Below are 23,919 nucleotides of genomic sequence, written 5' to 3' on the forward strand. Positions count from 1 at the left end.
GGGTACTGGAGAGGAGAATTTGGCCGATAGTGGAACCTCGGATTCAGGAGGAGCAGTGTGGTTTTCGTCCCGGGCGTGGAACGCTGGACCAGCTCTATATCCTTCACAGGGTGCTGGAGGGTTCATGGGAGTTTGCCCAACCGGTCCACATGTGCTTTGTGGATTTGGAGAAGGCATTCGACTGTGTTCCCCGTGGCACCCTGTGGGGGGTGCTCTGGGAGTATGGGTTCCGGGGCCCCTTGCTTAGGGCAGTACGGTCCCTTTACAACCAGAGCAGGAGCTTGGTTCGCATTGCCGGCAGTAGGTCAAATTTGTTCCCGGTGCATGTTGGTCTCCGGCAGGGCTGCCCTTTGTCACCGGTTCTGTTCATAATTTTTATGGACAGAATTTCTAGACGCAGCCAAGGGCCGGAGAGTGTCCGGTTTGGGGACCACGCGATTTCATCGCTGCTCTTTGCAGATGATGATGGAAACTACATGATTCGCGATATAGAGTTGTTTGTCCAAGGCTCAACTTCCTGTATGGTATAACTCAGCCAAACACAAATTTACAAATGCACCACAAATGTAAACTGTCATCATTAACTCGGCATCAGGTCTTTCGTTTAATTTCCAAACACAAATGAAGATATTCTTTATGAAACCTTTATGAAAAAGGGATTTGTGTCCCTCTATTAAAAGTCCACTATTCCTCTCAAGCTTAAAAGATCCCAAAATTGTCCTAAAGGTATCGTAAAAATAACTAATCGAGTGTCTAATCCTAATCCAAGTCTTCTGGTGAGACACGAGTGATGGTTTATGATGAGCAAATGTACAACGACGGACCAACTGTATATTTAGTCGTGTATAATATATGTAAGGGATAATGTCCACCCAGCCGTTTGTTATCGCAGAATAAACCCCGACAGAGTGATCAGGACCCCGACGCGAAGCGGAGCATCACTCTGAAGGGGTTTATTCTGTGATAAAAACCGGCTGGGTGTACATTATCCCGCTTATTACATGGCTACAGTCTCAAATAAATAATTATTAGACACAAAATATTGTCTTGAGATTAAATATTTGATTAGCTCTTACGCAAAGCTTCCGCGAAGAAAAACAGTTCCAACCTGCTTTAAGCCTTTATCTATTGCTGCTAAATGTTGAGAATGAATGCTGAAAGGGTTAGTTCACCCAAAAATGAAACCAAGCCTATGATTTACTCACCCTCAAGTCATTATAGATGTATATGACATTCTTCCTTCAGACAAATACAATCGGAGTTATATTTAAAAAGTCCAGGCTAACGTTAATCCCAGCAGTAGTTGTAGTTGTGTTTGAAGTCCATAAAAAATGCAGCTGTCCGTCAAATAACGTGCTCCACACGGCTCCGATGGGTTAATAGAGCCTTCTGATTCGAATCGATGCGTTCGTGTAAGAAAAATATCCATATTTAAAACCAGTGATGCCAGTAACGCGTTACATAGTAACGCGTTACTCTAATCTGACTACTTTTTTCCAGTAACGAGTAATCTAACGCGTTACTATTTCCAAACCAGTAATCAGATTAAAGTTACTTATCCAAGTCACTGTGAGTTACTATTTTAGTCATTTTCCTTTGTAAAAACCGACAGCTTATCAAAGTTCTCAGCCCGAGGGCTGGAGCCGTGTTTTTTATTTATTTATTTTATTTTTTACATTGTTGCAGCCATTAAAATAGTTCAGTTTTGTTTTTAATGTCAAAGTAGTTATTTTTCGTTTCGTTTTTTATTATCCTAATTTTGTTTGTTAAATTAAAGTTTATATAGGCAAGACAATTCAAGAGTTGGTTTGAGAGACTAGGCTATTAAACATGCGGTTAACTCACTGGGTCGTCACATAAAAAAATGTAAACTTTAATTTAACAAACAAAAATTGCTCCAAACATTTTTCTAAATGAACTTAAAAAATAATCGAAACGAAATATAACTACTTTGACATTAAAAACAAAGTAGGCTAGTTATTATACCACCACAAAGGCATTTCTGACGAGCTGAGGCAGCTGATAGATTAGCCTACTGCTCACAACATGCTCGCAACGGTGCTCAAAAAACCCGAAACGGGCTACACAATCTAAACAAACAAAAAAAAAAAGTACAGACAGGTTGTCTTATAGCCTACCTTACACTTCAGCAAAATTAATATAAATCCGATCTTCAATTCCCACGGTATATGCTCATTTAACGGAGTTCACATCAAAGCAAAAGATTCTAGCATTTTATTCAGTAGCTCATTTTAAATTCAATGATCGCAATATGAGAGAGAGAGCGACCTAAGCACTGGTAAGATCATTAGTCTCATTATTTTATATTGAAGATGATTGTGTTTTGTGTGACTTATTTTAAAGTTTCATTTACGGCCATATGCGTTGGCTTGCTTTACTCATCTGCAGCGATGTTGCAGTAGCACCGTCATATCTATCTGACTACAACATAACACGCTCTCACACATTTATTTTTTAATTATTTGCCAGGAGTAAAATTTACACATGTGGTTTAAACAACCAGATATTTACATTTGTCCGGTTTAGTTTGAAATGCTTTCATGCACCTTCTGAATTGGTTTGTTTGAGTGATCGGAATTAAATACGTCTGGAAAGACTCTCGGAAGGCATTTAGGCCTACTCCTGGTCATTTCGCAATCAGATAGATACCTGGTCAGAGAAAACGAATGAAGGAACCAGTTGTAAAAAGGCCATAACTCTAGCAGCTGCTCTGAAGAAACGGACTCTTTAACCCTGCGCGAGCCATATCTTGACAGTGGCGCAAGCTATCATGGTCTCATGTTGTTTCCACCAGCACATCTCATTGTTCATTTTAATTATTAAAATAAATATAAAACGAAGGAGACGCCTAAAAAAGGGGGCGTAAAAAAGTCGGGACCGTCAGTCTCGGGCATAAATACAATAAAGTGTGTTGCCAAAAACGGTTGTCATTTCTATTTTGAGGCGGCAGCGGTGTTGTCGGCAACTGCTGAATGTAACTAATAAAGTAACTTGTAATCTAACTTAGTTACTTTTAAAATCAAGTAATCTGTAAAGTAACTAAGTTACTTTTTAAAGGAGTAATCAGTAATCAGTAATCAGATTACTTTTTCAAAGTAACTGTGGCAACACTGTTTAAAACGTTATAAAGAAAACCTGCCTTGAAGTCTTCCATTGTAACCCACGGCTGTTTAAGCCACAAGATGGCGCAAGCGTTAAGCATAGAAGTAGTGCCGGTCAAGATAACTCGTAGTACCCGGATGAACGGGTGTTATCTGGAAATAACATACCGCTGGAATGCGCGATATATCGAATCGTCACACAATTGTATCGTTACACCCCTGACTGAGACATTCACATTGTTGAAAATAAATAACCTAAATAACCACATTGATAGCATTAGGATCCTTTGGAAGGTAAGGTTATTTGTAGTCAAGTGATTCTGTATTGCTGTTCTCTCCTCATCATCTCACTAACACGCCAGTGGGCGGGGCCAAAGTTGTGTTGATCAAGTAGGCGTTTATTTCACCTATCATAAATAGGAACATTCCACAACGAGTCATTCTCTCTCTTATCTCGGTTACATTAAAAGCTACTTTTTGGACTAACAAGGACATTTTCAGTTCTGAAACTTAGAGGATATTCTTATAGTATGATGACCTCTTATATGTCAAAATTTGATTTCTTAGTTCATGACCCCATTAAGTCTGGTTTCGTTAGCATTCGACATCTGTTGTCACATAAGTTGAAATGCTATGGAGTGGCTACATATGTTATGGGCCACATGTTGGTGACCACAAACATGTTGGTCAGGATCTAGGTTGTATGAATGTCTGGAGAGGAAATTGGGTGACGGACAGAGAGCATCTGGGACTCTGAGAGAAACCCCCGTTGGAGATCATTATAATTCATATATAAACATACAATATATCTGAAGGTTAAGGGCGGCTGCACGTTAGGGTTACAGCAGAGAACACTACTGAAAACAAGGATTTGTGAAAGTGATGTTCTTTCTTTAATCCAAAAGCTGACTAAATTGTAATTTTCGATGTCCTATTCTTTAGTGCCTTTTCGCTCTTTCTACTCTCATAGCTTCCTTTAGTTTGTTTGCACCTTTATTTAAAAACACACCTGGTGGTGAGCTCCCTGACATATTGACCCTTGGTGCTTAAGTTCAAAGGAGTTCAAATTCAGCTTGCAACATTCCTATTCACTTCTTTGCCATATAATGTTTTGTCCTCTCTGCTATCCATATAAGTAAAAAAAAATAATAATAAGACCTCAGTTTATTCCCTTTTCTTTGCTCGGCAGAGCGAAAATATATACTTGATCCAACTCAATCTTATGAGAAAATACGAGGTGGTGATTTTGAATGAATTCATAGAAGGTGGCAAATTTATATAAAATCGTATGAATTCTTACAAAAGTGTTTGAATTTCTCCACCTTATTTCTCCAACTATAGGCTTCTATCTGCATTCTGAGCATGTAGTTTTGAGATATTGAGCTTCATATTTTTTGCATCCCATTTGACATATAGAACCTTTTGTTTCCTAAATAAAAAGTTTCATAATGTACACCAATTAAAAAAATAAAATAAAAAATAAATCACACAATGTAAATAAGTCACAGAATGGGAATATGTGCATAACAAAATTTTGACAAAAATGTCAGATAGAACCAAGATAATGATTTGTTTGGAATTTCGATGATATTTGTACAGAAATTTAAGTAAAAAAAATAAAAAAACTGTCTTACTGTCAGTGGGGCGAAGGCAGCTTGTACAAATTCATTTGCATTAGTTCCAAATATGCTAAAACATAAAAGCTACGAATTGCACGAATTGTGTTATGTCCTATAATTTGTTTGCTATATCAAGTAAATTAAGAATAGTATTTCTTGTTTTCTTTAAATCCAGATTACAACTTGCTTTTTTTGTGATCACAGCATAACTATATAAACATATATACAGGTCCTTCTCAAAAAATGAGCATATGTGATAAAAGTTCATTATTTTCCATAATATAATGATAAAAATTAAACTTTCATATATTTTAGATTCATTGCACACCAACTGAAATATTTCAGGTCTTTTATTGTTTTAATACTGATGATTTTGGCATACAGCTCATGAAAACCCCAAATTCCTGTCTCAAAAAATTAGCATATCATGAAAAGGTTCTCTAAACGAGCTATTAACCTAATCATCTGAATCAACTAATTAACTCTAAACACCTGCAAAAGATTCCTGAGGCTTTTAAAAACTCCCAGCCTGGTTCATTACTCAAAACCGCAATCATGGGTAAGACTGCAGACCTGACTGCTGTCCAGAAGGCCATCATTGACACCCTCAAGCGAGAGGGTAAGACACAGAAAGAAATTTCTGAACGAATAGGCTGTTCCCAGAGTGCTGTATCAAGGCACCTCAGTGGGAAGTCTGTGGGAAGGAAAAAGTGTGGCAAAAAACGCTGCACAATGAGAAGAGGTGACCGGACCCTGAGGAAGATTGAGGAGAAGGACCGATTCCAGACCTTGGGGGACCTGCGGAAGCAGAGGACTGAGTCTGGAGTAGAAACATCCAGAGCCGCCGTGCACAGGCATGTGCAGGAAATGGGCTACAGGTGCCGCATTGCCCAGATCAAGCCACTTTGGGCTACAGAGAAGCAGCACTGGACTGTTGCTCAGGTACTTTTTTCGGATGAAAGCATACTGATGATTTTGGCATACAGCTCATGAAAAATCTAAAAAAATTAGCATATTTAATCCGACCTATAAAAGAAAAGTGTTTTTAATACAAAAAAAGTCAACCTTCAAATAATTATGTTCAGTTATGCACTCAATACTTGGTGGGGAATCCTTTTGCAGAAATGACTGCTTCAATGCGGCGTGGCATGGAGGCGATCAGCCTGTGGCACTGCTGAGGTGTTATGGAGGCCCAGGATGCTTCGATAGCGGCCTTAAGCTCATCCAGAGTGTTGGGTCTTGCGTCTCTCAACTTTCTCTTCACAATATCCCACAGATTCTCTATGGGGTTCAGGTCAGGAGAGTTGGCAGGCCAATTGAGCACAGTAATACCATGGTCAGTAAACCATTTACCAGTGGTTTTGGCACTGTGAGCAGGTGCCAGGTCATGCTGAAAAACCAAATCTTCATCTCCATAAAGCTTTTCAGCAGATGGAAGCATGAAGTGCTCCAAAATCTCCTGATAGCGAGCTGCATTGACCCTGCCCTTGATAAAACACAGTGGACCAACACCAGCAGCTGACATGGCACCCCAGACCATCACTGACTGTGGGTACTTGACACTGGACTTCAGGCATTTTGGCATTTCCTTCTCCCCAGTCTTCCTCCAGACTCTGGCACCTTGATTTCCGAATGACATGCAAAATTTGCTTTCATCCGAAGAAAAGTACTTTGGACCAGTGAGCAACAGTCCAGTGCTGCTTCTCTGTAGCCCAAACGTGGCTTGACCTGGGCAATGCGGCACCTGTAGCCCATTTCCTGCACACGCCTGTGCACGGCGGCTCTGGATGTTTCTACTCCAGACTCAGTCCACTGCTTCCACAGGTCCCCCAAGGTCTGGAATCGGTCCTTCTTCTCAATCTTCCTCTGGGTCCGGTCACCTCTTCTCGTTGTGCAGCGTTTTTTGCCACACTTTTTCCTTCCCACAGACTTCCCACTGAGGTGCCTTGATACAGCACTCTGGGAACAGCCTATTTGTTCAGAAATGTCTTTCTGTGTCTTACCCTCTCGCTTGAGGGTGTCAATGATGGCCTTCTGGACAGCAGTCAGGTCGGCAGTCTTACCCATGATTGCGGTTTTGAGTAATGAACCAGGCTGGGAGTTTTTAAAAGCCTCAGGAATCTTTTGCAGGTGTTTAGAGTTAATTAGTTGATTCAGATGATTTGGTTAATAGCTCGTTTAGAGAACCTTTTCATTATATGCTATTTTTTTTAGATGTATGCCAAAATCATCAGAATTAAAACAATAAAAGACCTGAAATATTTCAGTTGGTGTGCAATGAATCTAAAATATATGAAAGTATATTTTTTTATCAGTACATTATGGAAAATAATGAACTTTTATTATATATGCTAATTTTTAAATTACTCACCCTCATGTCGTTGGACACCCGTCAGACCTCCGTTCATCTTCAGACACAAATGAAGATATTAGTGTTGAAATCCGACAGCTCAGAAAGGCCTTCATTGACACCAATGTCATTTCCTCTCTCAAGACCCATAAAGGCACTAAAGACGTCGACACAAAGCCCATCTCACTACAGCGGCTCTACAATCATTTTATGAAGTGGCGAGTTTTTGTGCGCAAAAAATCTAAATAATGACTTGTATAGTGATGGGTCGATTTCAAAACAAAGCTTTAAACCGTTATGAATCTGCGTATTGATTCATGATTCGGATTGCGTGTCAAACCGCCCAAACTGCTGAAATCACGTGACATTGGCGATCCGAATCATGAATTGATTCACTGATTCATTACCGTTAAAATTTTTGTTTTGAAATCGGCCATCACTATACAAGTCGTTATTTAGCTTTTTTGGGGCACAAAAATGATTCTCGTTGTTTCATTAAATGATTGTAGAGCCGCTGTAGTGAGATGGGCTTTGTATCGACGTCTTTAGTGCCTTTATGGGTCTTGAGAGAGGAAATGACATTGGTGTCAATGAAGGCCTTTCTGAGCCGTCGGATTTCAACACTAATATCTTCATCTGTGTCTGAAGATGAACGGAGGTCTTAAGGGTGTCGAAGGACATGAGGATAAATAATTAATGACTGAATTTTCATTTTTGGGTGAACTAACCCTTTAAGGCTTCTGTAAATAAGATGGAAAATGCAGTAAATTTAAATGATTCTCATTGAAGGAGGGGAGGGGGGTGCCTTAAGCTCTGAGAAAACTGCAGTAGCAGGTTGTGCAGGTTTGACATGGGTTGGGTCCACAGAAGAAAAAGAGAGGCACGTCAAGTCTTTCGTCTTTTTAACATGTCTTTATCTCTTTTTTTTTGTGTGCGTCCAATGTAGAGTCTTTGACCTAGCGTATGTAAAGTGCTGTATAGAGTTCAAACACTGAAGCGTGTCTGGGCATGTCAGTGTAGTAGCTGTCCTTCTCATCTCTGAAGATTTGATGAATATATTTGACTGTTGTGCAGATTAAATACAAATGTATTCCTGAAAGACAGATGTTTTGTACGGTATTTCTCAAAGCCTTTTGGCTTAGACACTTTTTAAGATCATACTCTAAAATCGGCTAATCACTCCTCCTTGTAGGCAGGATCTTGTTAAGTTGCCTGGTGAAATTAAACACTTAGACCAATGTTGAAACAGCATTTAGATTAATATATTCTCTTAAACCATCAGAGAGTTAAGCATTACTTGGCCATGCCTTAAAATGCCGTCCTTATCTGTAATCTGATCTAGGGCAGCAGCTGCTCCTCTACTTGTTGCCCTGTTGTTCTTTCTGAAAGGGTGTGTGTGTGTGTTGGTGAGGAGTGTGCAAGAGGAGAGTTGTTGATGAGCAAAGGCCTTTTACCCTGTTGACAAGCATTGCAGCTGTTTTTCCAAGTCTCCGAAGAGAACAGTCTCCTGTCTGTGCTGCTTAACCCCCTGCCAGAGAAACTTAGACTGAATTTATGAATTGCACTTAGGGTATTACAACAAAGTACCAAACGCGTTTTCCATTTTTCGCATACAGACAACAATGGGAGTCAAAACAATCCCCGTTCACAAAAATTTCGCGAAACCACTAAAATGCTGTATTACTCATGCCAGGCCAGTAGATGGCGATGTCAATTTGTAAAGAAACACTTCGAGCCTAAAGACTAAGTAATATGTATTCGCATGGCGTTTTCACAAATGGGTGTTTCTGTAGTTTACATGGAGTCGATAACGGAATAGTTTTCAAAAAATTGCACTTTAAACTCGTTTTATAAGCAAGAGTTTACATTTTCAGGCCCATACAAAATAATTGCCGTAAAAATGAACGGCTAAAAGGTACAAAAAGTTTTATGTTTTTAGTTCAAATCTGTGCTGTGCAAACGGCCCCTAAATTAATTGTTATTTATCTATCTAGCACCATGTGATGCAGTGCTGGTTCAGAATAGAGATGCACCGATAGCAATTTTCTTGGCCGATTCCGTTTTTTTTTTTTTTTTTTTTTTTGTTAGTGAGATCGGCCGATACTGATTTTTGCCGATTCCGATTTTCTTTCTAAGAACTATAAATGATAGCATATACAAACAAAAAGCCACCTTTTCTTCAAAGCTACATTTTTATTTTTATTATAAAATAAATTTGTAAACATTACAATAGGATCTTCTCTCACTTAAACAACTCTCAAAAAATACGTGTTCTGTGCCAGGATAATCAGTGAAAATCCGTTGTTTTATGAAACAAAACATTATTAATGGACCTTTTTTCTCTTTTTTACTTGTCTTACAAAAGTCAAAAGATCCTATGAATGAATAAAACTGAAGTGTACAGTACTCAGTAATTGGGTAATAAATGTTGCCAGCTAGGGATGTCATGATACTAAAATTCCAGGATTCTGTACCAGTACATACAATATGCAATTCAATAACATTTTTGGTACTCTGTACCAATTTCAGGACCACAGCTACATGTTTTTTTATATATTTTTTATTTAACCATTTAAAAACATTTTGATGATAATCGTTATAAGTAAAAAATACATAAACATTTAAAGGCATTTAAACATTGTTTATTAAAAAAAAGAAAAATAATCAACCATCTAGGCATTATTATTGTTATTAGTAGGCTAGTGACATATTATTATTACATAGAGATGTAACTAAGGTAACCTATCCTAATATATTCTGTTAATTAAAAACAATTTTTTAAAGCAAACTTTTATTTTGACAGGTTGCCGTGAAGAACTTCGTTCGGCTGGTCATCCAGCGCCATGAATTCCATAATTTTCTTCGTAAATGCATTTATGCTTTGGTCTTTTCGCTGCTGATACCAAGGAAAGATAGGAGAGGCTGCTGACCTGTGGCTGGCTCTGAGCTCTGACTAGCTTTAGCAGTTTTACCTTTACTAACTTCCCTTCTTCAAACTGGGCATGTTCCACGTGGTGATGGAGTTAAGTGTCTAATTAGGTTTGTAGGTTTGTCAAGTTTCACAAATTGCATAATTAGTTTCTTCTTCGCTCACAGTAAAAAACTTCCATGCCAAGGACATGCAGCTGTGACGTCAACGTAGGGATCGGCTCAAAATCGGCGACACGTGACTGATCGGCCGATCATGCAGAAAATCGGCCAGTTCCGATCCCTGGCCGATCAATCGGTGCATCTCTACAGAATATCTTGTTGAATTTAACTAGATTACTTTCTATTAAAGTCTTTAGTAATATTTCCTGTTACCATTGTGAAGCTGCTTTAAAACAATCTGCATTGTAAAAGCGCTATAAATAAAAGTGACTGGACTTGACTTGTTAAATCTTAGTCTAATTTCTCTCATAAAGACATTTCTGGGTCAATTCCACTTAAAGTATCAATCAATCAATCAATCAATAGGTCAATTATATGTAATATATATTACACTGTAAAAATCCAACTTGTTGTTTTGTATAACAAATTCAGCTTTTAAAGTTTATTCAACTATTTAACATGAAAAAAGTTGAGATAACACAAACAATAGTTTGTACAACTATTGACCCTAAGTTGAGAGAACTCAAAAATGTTCTGCAGCTGGCTGCCTTGAACTTTTAAGTTTTCTCAACTTTTTTTTATTTATTTTTTATAGTGTATAGTTCATTTCAAATTATTATCAATGTTGATGAATGCTTCATGTTTGTTTTTTTTCAGGCATCTTTGATGAAAGTAAAAAAAATAATAATAATAATTATATTTGAAATATAAATCTTTTATAAATTTATAAACATGTTTATTGTAATACTTGATCAATTTAATGCACCCTTGCTGAATAAAAATATTAAAATTAATACACTTTTGAATCGTAGTTCATTTTAAACAATATATAATTATTTATTAAAATCTTTTTTCTTTTTTTTTCTTTTTTTTTCTTCTTTACAATAATGAGAATACGATTTTTTTGTAATTGATTGTAAGAAGGTTGTAGGTGAATGTCATTCAATCAACCAATCAGATTTGATGGACAGTTTTACAGTTTATGTCAAGTTTAGGCTTACAACCAGGGTTAGGTGCTTGTACATCAGTGCTGTGCACCATCATTTCCCTCTGACTTTAGGGATAACTTATGGGTAAGGTTAGGTTAAGGCTAGGGATATGGTTAAGACAACATTTTCGGACATTGAGGTTGTTCCAGGATCAACAAAATATGCTGACCCAGGAACATTTCTGTCTTAGCAAAATCTCAGTGACCAAGGCCCTGTTTACACCTGCTTATTAAGATGTGTTTTCGTTGATCGGATCGGAGTAAACAGGGTCTAAATCGTTTTGAGCTTGTCCACTTATAACCACTTCCAGAGGTAGTCAAAAACATGTATTCAAACAGCCAACAAAGACCTTCTACTCTCCGCTTCCTGACCTAATGTGTCTGGCCCGCTAGCCAGACGGGATTTAAACTTTGGCCGGAGACCCAAGTTTGGTTTGGGGTGTGAAAAACATACGTGTTTGTCGTTGTCTCAGGGCATGTTCATATGTAAATTGTGTGAGCTTATTTGGTCCATTAGATCGAAAGAGCCGCCCATAGACCCTCCCCTCAAAGAAGCAAGGCCAGAAGAGGTTAAACGTGGACAAAAGACACCAGGAGTAAACGGGAATCCTTCTACTTGTGATCCGTTCGATCATTGTGCATAACGGGCGTAAACTTATTGATGATATCAGTGTAATTTTGGGGTGAAATGCGAAGCCAGCATGTTCTTGAGCTTTCCTGAGGTTCACTCAGCGAACAGTTCACTTCAAATCTGCCCAAACAAATGTACCCCGCGTTGTGTTTATAATAGCACAATATGATGGTTAAAGGTTTAGACAAGATGCTTCTTTAATAAACACTGGTCATCCATCAAGAGTGTTGGATGCTTTTGGTTTGTCACTTGATTCTGTAACCCGACGTCTCTTCAGAGGCCAGGCGCTGCTGGTGACCTTTTCATGAGGTCTGCTCACAGATAAGGCAACATGTTTGGAACCAAGGTCAATATTTATTCATCAGCAATACGCACCAATCACGGGCAAGAAGACACACAACAATTCAAGACCGACTTATTATTAAGCTGCTGGATTCCATGTTTCATAAGTAGACCTTTATTCAGCGTTTTTTGGCATTCAATCCTAGGATGTTACCCAGGTCTTGATAGCACTAGCTTGCAGGAGTGCTGTGTTATGAACCCGGTACACCTAAAACAGCAGTATTGTCCTTGGGGAGCTCGGTGTGTTTCCTGAGCTTTAGTGGATGCCTAAATTGGTCAGGCAACCCTCACTCCCGCTCCCACCCCCTATGATTTCCCTGTTCTTCAGGCCTTTTTTGGACTGGGGTGCTCGTAAGTGAGAGGGAAGGAGTGAAGAGGGGAGGGGAAGGACGGAGGTGTGGGTGACACAACAGAGAGAGAGAGAGAGAGAGAGGGAGAGAGAGAGATGGACAGAGAGTGTGTAGCTTTCTTAATAAGGGCATGTCTGGAATGTCAGCCCTTCTCTCTCTCTAGGCCCATACCCGTGGTCTCCTCTAGTAGCTCTGTATGATAACTGCTTTGGCTGTTTCTCGAGTCCATTTGTGGCTTTTCTTGCATATTTGCGGTATTATTAGAGCCACTAGTTGGAGTGGGTCCTTAAAATCCTTAAAAAATGTTTTTTAAAAGTACAATATGTAAGATTTTTTTAATTAAATATCCACAAAAAAACACTAGACCAATGTTATGTATTTTGTTGACTGTGTACTTCCATTATCCCAAATGTTTCCAAGAATGTTAAGATCCAGAGAAGTAAGTGATTTTAACCAGGACGCGGTGCATCGCTTATCAGTGACATCATACCCGTTACTCGACTTGCGCATTATTTTGTAGAAACCATGGAAACACCAAAGACGCTTTAATATATGATGTGTTTTATTAGACGGGTGAGCAACTGTTTGGATCTCAATTTGGAAGTAATAATAGAGTACCAATACAAAATTATGACCTATATTATGTACCTATAATAGCCTGGATGCCAGCCGAACTCAGCCCCGCCCACAACATTTTTAGCTCGGGCAGTTCGGTCTGGACTTGATCCAATGAGGAGTAATTATACCTGAACAGAAACTGTTCGGACCAATGAAATCATCAGGGCGGGCTTTAGACGATGACGGACAGATGATCAACAGTAACGTAATCATGCACGTCATCAAAGGGGCTTGGGTTATATTTGTTTAAATCCTAAACGGAGAATATGTTCGTATATGCATTCACCATCACTATTTAAGTAACTGTGTATCCTTACATTCTTTTTTCTTTTTTTTTACGACACCAGCAACAATTGTTTATTCCAGCTTGCATGCAGACAAGGTTGCCAAGCTTTTACAAAAACCCCCGCAAACTACTAGCCCTAAACATTAGCTACTCGGGGGGTTCTCCGGAAAAAAATTGCATTTGAGGGGTGAAAAGTGTGTTATTTTGACAAGGTTGCCTGCTAAAAGTCACATTCCCGGGTCTATATATCACATAATTAAAGTCGCTTCAACCCGCAGACATAGAAAACTACAGCGACTGTGGAATAATAAAAGCTCTGCGAAATCAAGACATCATCAAGCTACGCCTTTGTTTTGAATAATCGACCTCTAGCGGCGACAAATTACATATTGTGGCACATCTGTGAATTAATGCCGACATGGAATTGAGCTATACAAATGTAACTGAAAATAGTTGTTTTAAATATGTATGTTTTTAATAACCCCAAATACAGGTTTAAAAATGGCTTAGCAGTGATAAATCTATTGAAAACCTTTTTTCTTAGTCTTGAGAATGTTGCAGTGTCATTGAATGAGGAAGACGGAGCGCTCGCCAAATCCATGGCCACAAAAATGCTTTGTGGGCAGTTCTTATTAGTTTACTCTGTTTTTCAGATTCATTTTGCATATGGCCTCAGTGACTTCAGTAAAAAAAAAAGGCCTAAATGATAATTTCCTTAAGATGGATGCCAACCTTCTTGTTTCATAGATCACAAATACTATATACTGTACACTACAGTTCAAAAGTTGGGTCAATAAGATAAAAAATGTATATTTTATCTTTTATACATACATATATTTGATCAAAAGGAAGGCATGAATAATGTTACAAAAGATTCCATTTCAAATAAATACTGTTCTTTTGAACTTTCTATTTATCAAAGAATCCTGAAGAAACATGTTTAAAAAAATGTATTTAGCACAACTATTTTCAAGAAAAAGAAATGGTTCAAATCAGAGCATCAAATCATCATATCAGTTATTTCTGAAGGATCATGTGACACTGAAGACTGGAGTAATGATGCTGAAAATTCAGCTTTGATCAAACGGAATAAATGACATTTAAAAATACATTTTTTCTGTGTTTTTGATCAATTATATGCAACCTTGGTGAGCAGAAGAGAATTCGCCAACCTCAAACTTTTGAACGACAGTATACAGTAGCTAATAATAATTTTGTTTATAGTGCATTGAAATGTTATTTGTGGGGTTGTAATCACTATCAATATGATTTTATTCACTATCAACATATTATTCAGCCTTTTTTTAGACAAATAATGATGGTACAACTGTATATAGGATATAATATTATAATACTAGTTCAGTTAAAGGTGCACTATGTAGTATTCTTGCCGGAAAATATCCAAAAACCACTAGGCCAGTGTTATATATTTTGTTCAGTTGAGTACTTACAATATCCCAAAAATTGCTATTTCAACCAAGGACTGTATATAGCTGTCCCATATCTGCTGTTTACTCGGTTTCCGGTTTTATTCAGCAGAAACGCTTTACTCTTATCCGTGTGAACAAGTGTCACAGCAGCCGCTGAGTGAACACACAGAGTAACGTCATAACATCATTTTAAACACACTCAGATGTATCTAATATGTTAAACAGAGCTGCATTACCTAATACTCATGACCGGAAAAGCAGAAATGTCATAATAAAAGTCCCGCAGCTCGCGAGGCGTGTGTTTGCGTAACAATCTCTCCAGCTAATAATCACATCCATGATCATGATTTCTGCCCGAGTCCTATCCCGATTCTTTTCCACCGGCTGTGAGGTGAAGACCACATTCTGCCCTCAAACTTGGCATCATCAAACTACACCTTTGTTTTGAATAGGCGCCCTCTAGCGGATGGAAAAGTTACATAGTGTAGCTTTAAAGGTGCGCTATGCAACTTTCCGTCCACTAGAGGGCGCCTATTCAAAACAAAGGTGTAGTTTGATGATGCCAAGTGTTAGCGCAGTATCTTGGGACATGTGGTCTTCACCTCACAGTCGGTGGAAAATAGGACTCGGGCAGAAATCACGTTCATGGATGCGGTTATTAACGTTACTGTAGTCTAAAGCAGAGCAGGACCGAGTGTTGAGGAGATGAGCAAGGCCGCTGGAGCGATTGTTATACAAACACACGGCTCGCGATTAACGGGACTTTTATTATGACGGGACAAGACACAGTCGCCGGCCGGCTGCACTTCTGCCTTTTCCGGTCAGGTAAAGCAGCTCTGTTTTTCATATTAGATACATTTAAGTGTGTTGAAAATGATGTTATGACGTTTCTTTGTGCGTTCGCTCAGCGCTGCTGTGACTTGTTCACACTGCTAAGAGAAAAGCACTGCAGAATAAAACCAAGGGTAACGCAGATATGACGCGATTGACAGGCGACTCCCTCAAACGCTATGATGACATGTCCCGGTCCTTGGTTAAAATAGCAATTTTCTTACAATTTACAAATAGTTGGAAACATCTGGGATATTGTAAGTACTCAATAGAACAAAATATATAACACCGGCCTAGTGGTTTTTAGATATTTTACTGCAAACATACTACATAGTGCTCCTTTAACTAAAGCTGACAGTTCAAAAGAACAGATTCACCAAAATGTATCAAACTTGGCCAAATTCTAAGCACGTTAAAATCACTGCAATATTTAGATCATTTATATAATATAATGTTTCTTAATTGTTTATTGTATGTCACTCAACCCTATTGCAAGAGATTTGTGGACATCCACCGTCTACTTTTACTATGATATTGGCCAATCTTGCTCAGTCTGTTGACACCAAGGAAATGTATCAGTGCCTTTACCAGGTTCTCTTTTCAATATCAGTGCTATTAATACCCTCCAGCTCACGAAAGCTATAAAGCACGTCCTTGAAAATCTGATATCTCGTCACCTGAACTTCGCTTGACATCAGGAGTCTGAAAAATCTGGCGCCTTGCTCGGCAGCTCAGTGCGTCCGACAGCCATTTTGTCTTTCCTGTCCAATTCTCCTCTTTCCGCCGTCGCATAATGGGATAAACTGATTGACAGGGCATATGCAAATGATTATATGATCCTGAAAGATTTCTTATTTAAAGTAGGGGTGGGAAAAGCTCCAGCTCCAAAGGGAGATTCATGGTCACACCATCTGGAATGATAGTAACTGTCAACCCTCCTATTGGTCTTAAGCCGTCTCAATTAACCAATTATTGGAAGACAGTCTGGAAGGGGCAGCTGATGCTCCTCTAAAGTCGGCTGGGACACGTTTTACTTTTATTCATTGACATCGTGCCATTCCATGCCTGTATTCCTCCTTCCACAGATCACAAAATGAGATATTTTGAAGAATCTTCAGTAATTGTTTCTAGTCAATTGTGAGATTTTGGAATCGGGTTTGTAGGTCTATTTAACATGTAGGCCTAGTTCGAATTAGTCCAGAAATGTAATAATCAATTAAAGTATTGCGTAGTCTTCACTCTATGAATTAAATATAAAAGTGTTCTTATGGAAGCTAAAGTTATTCAGTCAAGAGCAAGTTTTTTTTTTTTTTGATTCACATTAAATGACACAGTAGATCGGTTTAATAGGGTGCTGCCACTTTAAGACCAAAGACACGGATCCATTATAAGGATACACATCCAAACAGTTTGCTTTCACTGGAGAAGTAACCAGCTGTGTTTACATGTATACTCCACACCATGGTCATTTTGACACGTGTGTATTCGACCATTCAAGCGAAATAAGACGTGAAAGAGAGCTGAATTCGTGCTGAGAGATGCAGCTTTATGTGTGCGAGCTTACACTGTGTGTCAGTCTGCGTGTGCACTGCTCTTTTGTACTGCTTATGTGCTCAATAGCACTTTTACCACATCCCAAATCACCTTCTGAGAGAGAGGCAGCTTTTCAGAGTTCCTTTTCAGTATGTATTGCGCTCATAACTTTTTTTTAACATCAAGCATGTCCTTTATATTCGCTTTATATTCCTTTTTATCCATTGTATTACTCTGAAGTGTCAATAGTGCTGTATATTTACATCATGTGATATACACAATATAGCAAAACCTCTAACGATAGACATTTGTGACCCATGCTGGCAAAAGGAGTTGGAATGCACATGGGATCATTTCAAGCAACAAGCAAAACAAGTGAAAATTACAGTTTTTCAAAATATGTCATGGCGAGTATTCACGTAACATCATCTGTTTAATATACATTTTTACCAAATTTTAACTCTGCTTCTCAGAATTAACTCTGCTGACTCTAAAACAACAACAACATTTTTTTTCCCCAATTCAATCAAACCATACATAATTGTGAAGGGTTTTTAAGATATTAATATGAAAAATAACAATAACTCATTTTTGAAAATTTGCTCATTGCGACTCATTTTGCCAGCATGGGTCACATTTTTATACCGTGGTAATGATATAAATTATATCGTCCAGTCGGCCAGCCCTATTGTTCACTATGAGCTCAGTCATAATTCGCACGCGTATATTTGTGGCAATGGCCAACAATGCATTGTATGAGGGCAAAATTAGGTCAATATTTTTCTTTTATGCCAAAAATCATTAGGATATTAAGTAGAGATCATGTTCCATGAAGATATCGTGTAAATGTCCTACCATAAATATATTAAATATTTGTTATTAGTAGAATTATGCATCGCTAAGGACTTCATTTGGACAACTTTAAAGGAGATTTTCTCAATATATTTAGATTTTTGTTATACCCTCAAGATTCCAGATTTTACAATCTAGGGATTGTAAGAAAAAGCTGTGTTAAAGGAACACTCCACCGTTTTTAGATATAGGGCTTTTACTTGGGCGCAGATTTCAGGCGACACACTGCGATCGCTCAACAGCCGGAGGACGTGAGGATGAGAGCCGTGATATCTCTGCGCCCAAGTAGCAGTGCTTCGCCTGTGCTTCCCACGTCAATATCTGCCTAGGAAATCGCCTGGTCTTAATCTGCATCTCTATTTGTACTCTTAGTGAAAACGCAGGCCACAAAAAATAATTAGGTGAGTGTTTTTTTTGGATCACTTTTACTCGGGACATGCTAGCTGGCAACATAGGGTTCCATTCATTATGCTAAGCTAAGCTAGCGGCGACCCTGCCAAACTAAAACAAAAATGCATTTGCCCACATTTCCTAATGTAGGAAAGAAGGCAAATAAGCCCTATTTCTAAAAACGGTGGAGTGTTCCTTTAAGATTCTGCAAAAAAAAAAAAAATGTATATATATATATATATATATATATATCTTTTGGGTGAACTGTTCCTTTGATTGTGACCTGTTTTACTGACACCTATCTCTCTCCTAGTCCTGGGTGTGAGGGCTCACGTAGGGGCCCAGGTGGAGCCGCCACCATTGCAGCCAACGAGTGGAGCGCCAATGAGAGCCCGGAGGAGGGGCAGGAGGATGGAGTGGATGGCTTGGACAAGGCCGGAATGGACGGGGATGCGGAGGGAGTCTGGAGCCCTGACATCGAGCAAAGTTTTCAGGAGGCCCTGGCCATTTATCCACCCTGTGGCCGAAGAAAGATCATCCTTTCAGACGAAGGAAAGATGTACGGTGAGTCTTTCAGAGCTGAAAACCCCCCAGCAAGAGTTGCTTGCTTGCTTTGTGCTCAGAAAAGACTTTGCCGGCAAAGCATTTGAAACTTGAGAGAGTAGATAGAAGTCATGAGACGGATTCCTAGAAGTTGCTTTCTCGAATGCCTAAAACGGATCAGCTATTTATTGCAGCAGTGCAATTGTTGAGGAAAAAAATGTAGCGAAACAAGGTAAGGACAAACAGAGTCAAGTCATGTTGTGGGAGTTTTATTGAAGTGAATCAGAGGGTGAACTTATGACACTCCCCACCTCCTGATTTTCCTGTTCCCACATGGGAGCCACTGACAGGAATGCTGTGTCTCCCATTAAAGTCAGCATTCTCAGTAAAGCCTGAGTCAGCCTCCTGACTCAAGTGTGATATTTTCTCTTTATCATAACCATTACTGGCGGTATGATTCAGACATGACAATAAACAGAGCTGACCCATTTCAGTCTCATCAACTATTAAGAAGGCTTTAAAGGAGAGGATTCATGTTTGTTTGGGTTTCATAGTGTATAAATGACTGCATATCTACAGAGATGTGTCTGGCTTCTACCAAGCACGGCTTTTTTTTAAAAGCAAGTCACTTTGTAACTGTTTACAGGCCAATTAGAGTTGGAGAAACTAAACATTATCAGTTCAAAAACTCTTATTCTTAATTACAATATGTTGTTCTAGGTTCTAAAATGTAGCCGTTAAGCCATTATTTATAGGCAGTGGCTATTTACACTAAGTAAAATGTAAAAATAGCAGTATTTTCTTTGTAATTTACACTTAATTAATTTACACTTGTAAATATACACATTTACACTTTGTAAGTGTAAATAGTAGTTATGCACCTCAGTGTTGTTGGACATTAAACAGTATGCAATAATAACATTGAGTGTAAATGATTATATTTTTTCAAATTATTAAATGAATGTCACTATATTAGGACAAAGCCCTCTTTACACCTACCCCATTTATTATTAAACACTTTACACACTTTATTTCCCCTTTTCAAACATTTTTATTGAAAATAAATGGGAAAAGGAAGTAGAACAAGTTTGGCAAAAGGTGGATTTGAACTCGATTAGCATCAAAACTTTCTGCCACACACCGACCTTACCTCAACACTATTGCTACTGTTGACAATTCAGTGTCTGTTGCAGTTATTTCCAGTGGGCGGAGTTAATGTAAATATCCTAAACCAACAAGGCTGGCTATTTGCATTTCATGTAAACAGACAAATTGTTATTTATTTGTATAAATTCCTGCAATTTTTGTTCCAAATATTTTACCTTAATTTACAGTATAATCAACAGTAAAATTGTGAAATATTACATTTTAAAAGAACTTTAAATATTTAAATATTACATTTTAAAATATGTGACCCTGGACCACAAAACCAGTCATAAGTCGCACAGGAATATTTGTGGAAAAATCCAACAATAGATTGTATGAGTCAAAATTATCCTTTTTTTTCTTTCTTTTTTTTTTTGTTGTTGCCAAAAATCATTAGGAAATTAAAGGTAGGGTAGGTAGGAATGATCTAAAACACTTTTGTCCTAATTTGTTTAAACTTTCTTTATATTTCAATACATAATTAAAATGTAAGTACTCTAAAAAGGAGAGTATAAAAATCAAGTAACTCTAGACTTTTTAATCTGCATTAAACACCGCTCATTATTTTCTTTCGGGACGAAACAAATGATTGGCTTGGGCTACTGTCACTCTCTCTCGCTACCATGGCGACCACCGCTTTCACTACAGGATCCGCCCACACATGCACGCACCTCTAGGAAGAGAAAAAGCATTCAAAATGCACGGTTTTGTAGTCAGCGAAGGCAAACAATGCAACAAAAAGGAAGACAGTAGGCCTACATGTAAAGGCAATGCACAAGAAGTCTTTGGATAAACAAAGAAATCACACGCGAGTAAATATCAGCGTGGATTTCCAACGATGGTGAGAACTGAGGGACCTCGAGGGGCTGAAAAACGACTCATTGCTGGCTGTATTTCTGTTGGACAGGAAATCTTTCATTTTGATTATACATTTTTTTGGTTTATGTTTTCATGAAGCATGAATCACTAGCACATGAAGCTGCCTAATATAGCTAACATAACATTACTTAGCATAAAGTTACAATATTATACACTTAGCCATTAGTAGAGATGATAAATACTCAATATGCTTAGTTCAAGTTGATCGCAGTCGTGTTGAATTTCGCAAAATGTAACTTTAGATAACAAAATGCATGTGTAAAAGCTAGTACACCGCATCCAGGAACTTTTTTTAGAGCTAAGTTAGCTTTAGCTACTGCTAATCAACAATGCTTTCATCATGGAAACTCTTACATGCAAAACACAGTGTATGTTATGAATCTTACATGAAAATCGATGCTACCCGTTTTTAGCTCTGCCTTATAAATATAACTAGCTCGTTACCGAATTAATTACAGACACTCAATTTTTATACTTTCTTTTTTAGAGTACTTACATTTTAATTATGCATTGATATATAAAGAAAGTTTAAACAAATTTGGACAAAAAGTTTTTTAACCAATTCGTACCTACCCTACCTTTAAGTAAAGATCATATTCCATGTAGATATTTGTGAATTTCCTACTGTAAAAACATCTCTGGGGAAAAAAATTAAGAGACTTCACAATGTTAAGTGGTCTCTTCATTTTTCCTAGAGTTGTATATCAAAAATGCATTATTAGTAGTAATATGCATTGCTAAGGACTTCATTTGGACAACTTTATAGGTGATTTTCTTTGTCATATCCTAACAAACCATTCATAAATGGAAAATGTATTTATTCAGCATTCATATGATGTATACATTTCACTTTCAATCTCAACTGGTTAAGTGGTCCGGGGTCACGTTTTTTACATATTTCAAAATCAAAGTTGAATTTTCAGCATCATAACTCCAGTCTTCAGTGTCACATGATGCTTCAGAAATCATTTTAAAGATGATTTGATGATCGAGAAACATTTCTGATTATTATCAATGTTGAAAACAGTTGTGCTGCTTCATATTTTTGTGGAAATAGTGATACTTTTAATAAGTAAATAGTGAACTATTGGTGTAAAGCTAGTAAACTAATACTGTCTATACTAGCAGGTACGCTAAAGCTGTGGTCGCAAAATTTCACACGCAAGAAAGGACATTGTTTATTGTCAATAGTGTAGAATGAAGTCACTTTCAAACCATTCAGCATTTAGTTGGTCAACGCAACAAACTTGTGTAACCAAATCGAAACCCTTTGCAAAATCAGTGTGGGTAAATATTTAGCACTCATGCGATTTTCACATTTGGCTGCGAAAATGTCGCACATCTTTTGCCACGTTTGTGATATTCCAAATCATTAGCATGAATCCTCAATAATTAGTAAGGGCCAGGATTAGACTATGTAACATTGATAATTTAAGCTTTATGATTTACCCCTAATCCTGATTCCCTAAAACGGACTGTAGTACGTGTCAGGAGTTAATATATGAATGCTCGCACAAATGAGCTCATTTGGCTTTGGGGTGTTTTGACCTTTGACCCTCTCTGCAGAAAAGGCTTATGGAGACCGGCCCACATTCTTTTCTTTTTTTCCATGGCTTGAAGGGGACACACATTCCACAACTCTGCGGCCTTGTCCTCCGCTGTAATACTCCACCCACGTCTGTCACACAAGCTCTAATCCCCCTCGCAACAGATGAGGAAGGTTTGTTTCAACAGCCGTGCATTTTGTCCTTTTGTGGTAGCATGGTCTGTCAGGATTCGTTCACTCTGCGTGTGCGCTTACGTTACCCAACAGAGGCCCTTAGGCCCTCTCTCTTCTCTCCCTATGACAAGATCATCCCCTTCCACTCTCTTTACAAACAACCCTATCCCGGGCCAGTTACGGTACTCCTGCCAGGACCCTGATGTCAATCTCCAAAAGCGAACAGCGTCTCCTGATATGCCCCCTCTATCTACACCCCCAGTGCACACAAGTTCACTGGCCGCAATGTATACTTTGACTAGACAGCACTAAAATAGTCTGGCTATCTGATGCAGGCAGAAGGGCACTGGCCTAGTGACTTTGTGGATTGTGTTTTTCTGCACTTAGAGTTTGGTATAGACTAGGGGTGCACTGATCCGACTTTTTCAGTCCCGATGCCTTGGCTTTGTGTATCTGTCGATACCCGAAACCGATCCGATATTATTGTTAAATTAATAATAAACTGTATACATTCCTTGAAGAGACTAAAGGCACCAGACTTTTCTAAATAAAGATAATAAGACAAAATAACAGATGTATGCAAAGTGTTGAATTCTTATTTATTTAAAAAACAATTGTGCATTCAAATCTAAAATATAATTTAGGGCTCGACATTAAGCATGCTTCTGTCTCTCCTTCGGATGAGTAAAATGGTCATTCACTTGTCCGAGTAAAAAATTGTGCTTGTCCGGAAAAAAGTTTGTGTGTGTGTGTTGTAAATATAACTTATTCTGAAGCAATATTCTCAGTGTTCAATCAGCTTTGACATATTTTAAATCTGCATATTTGTGATATTTTACCTTTATAAAGGGCATTTTCCCCTAATCTTATTAAATTTAAGCTATGCTTCAGGTTTCATATTATATTCTTAAATTTGATCTATACATTAAATTAAAATAAGACACTATAGGGATTTTACAAATCAAATAAATTATTTACCCAGAAAAATACTACTGCATTAAATAATGTTATGTGATTTGTATTTTTAAATAAACAAAATAAATATTGAAAAATATAGGAAACTAAACCACCAGTAGGTGGCAGTAGGTGAGTCTTAATGAGTGAGTCATTGAGTCATTAATTCAAACGATTCATTCAAACGACTGATTCTTTTAAGAGTGAGGCAGTCGTTTACGAACAGGTTATTGAATCTTTGATTC

General features: G+C 38.1%; 1 protein-coding gene across 5 annotated transcripts in view; it reads left to right on the forward strand.

Annotated features, from left to right (window-relative positions):
- The window catches only part of tead3a (TEA domain family member 3 a), a 67,818-nt gene that overhangs the window by 8,245 nt on the left and 35,654 nt on the right, over positions 1-23,919 (forward strand). For all 5 annotated transcript variants that reach the window (XM_067446878.1, XM_067446879.1, XM_067446880.1 and 2 more), the window contains exon 2: positions 18,746-18,996. In XM_067446878.1, the coding sequence (XP_067302979.1) occupies positions 18,873-18,996 (124 nt within the window). In that variant the 5' untranslated portion in view covers positions 18,746-18,872. The remainder of the gene's footprint in view (positions 1-18,745; positions 18,997-23,919) is intronic.

The sequence above is a fragment of the Pseudorasbora parva genome, chromosome 6 (assembly GCF_024679245.1).
Source record: "Pseudorasbora parva isolate DD20220531a chromosome 6, ASM2467924v1, whole genome shotgun sequence".
Lineage (NCBI taxonomy): Eukaryota > Metazoa > Chordata > Actinopteri > Cypriniformes > Gobionidae > Pseudorasbora > Pseudorasbora parva.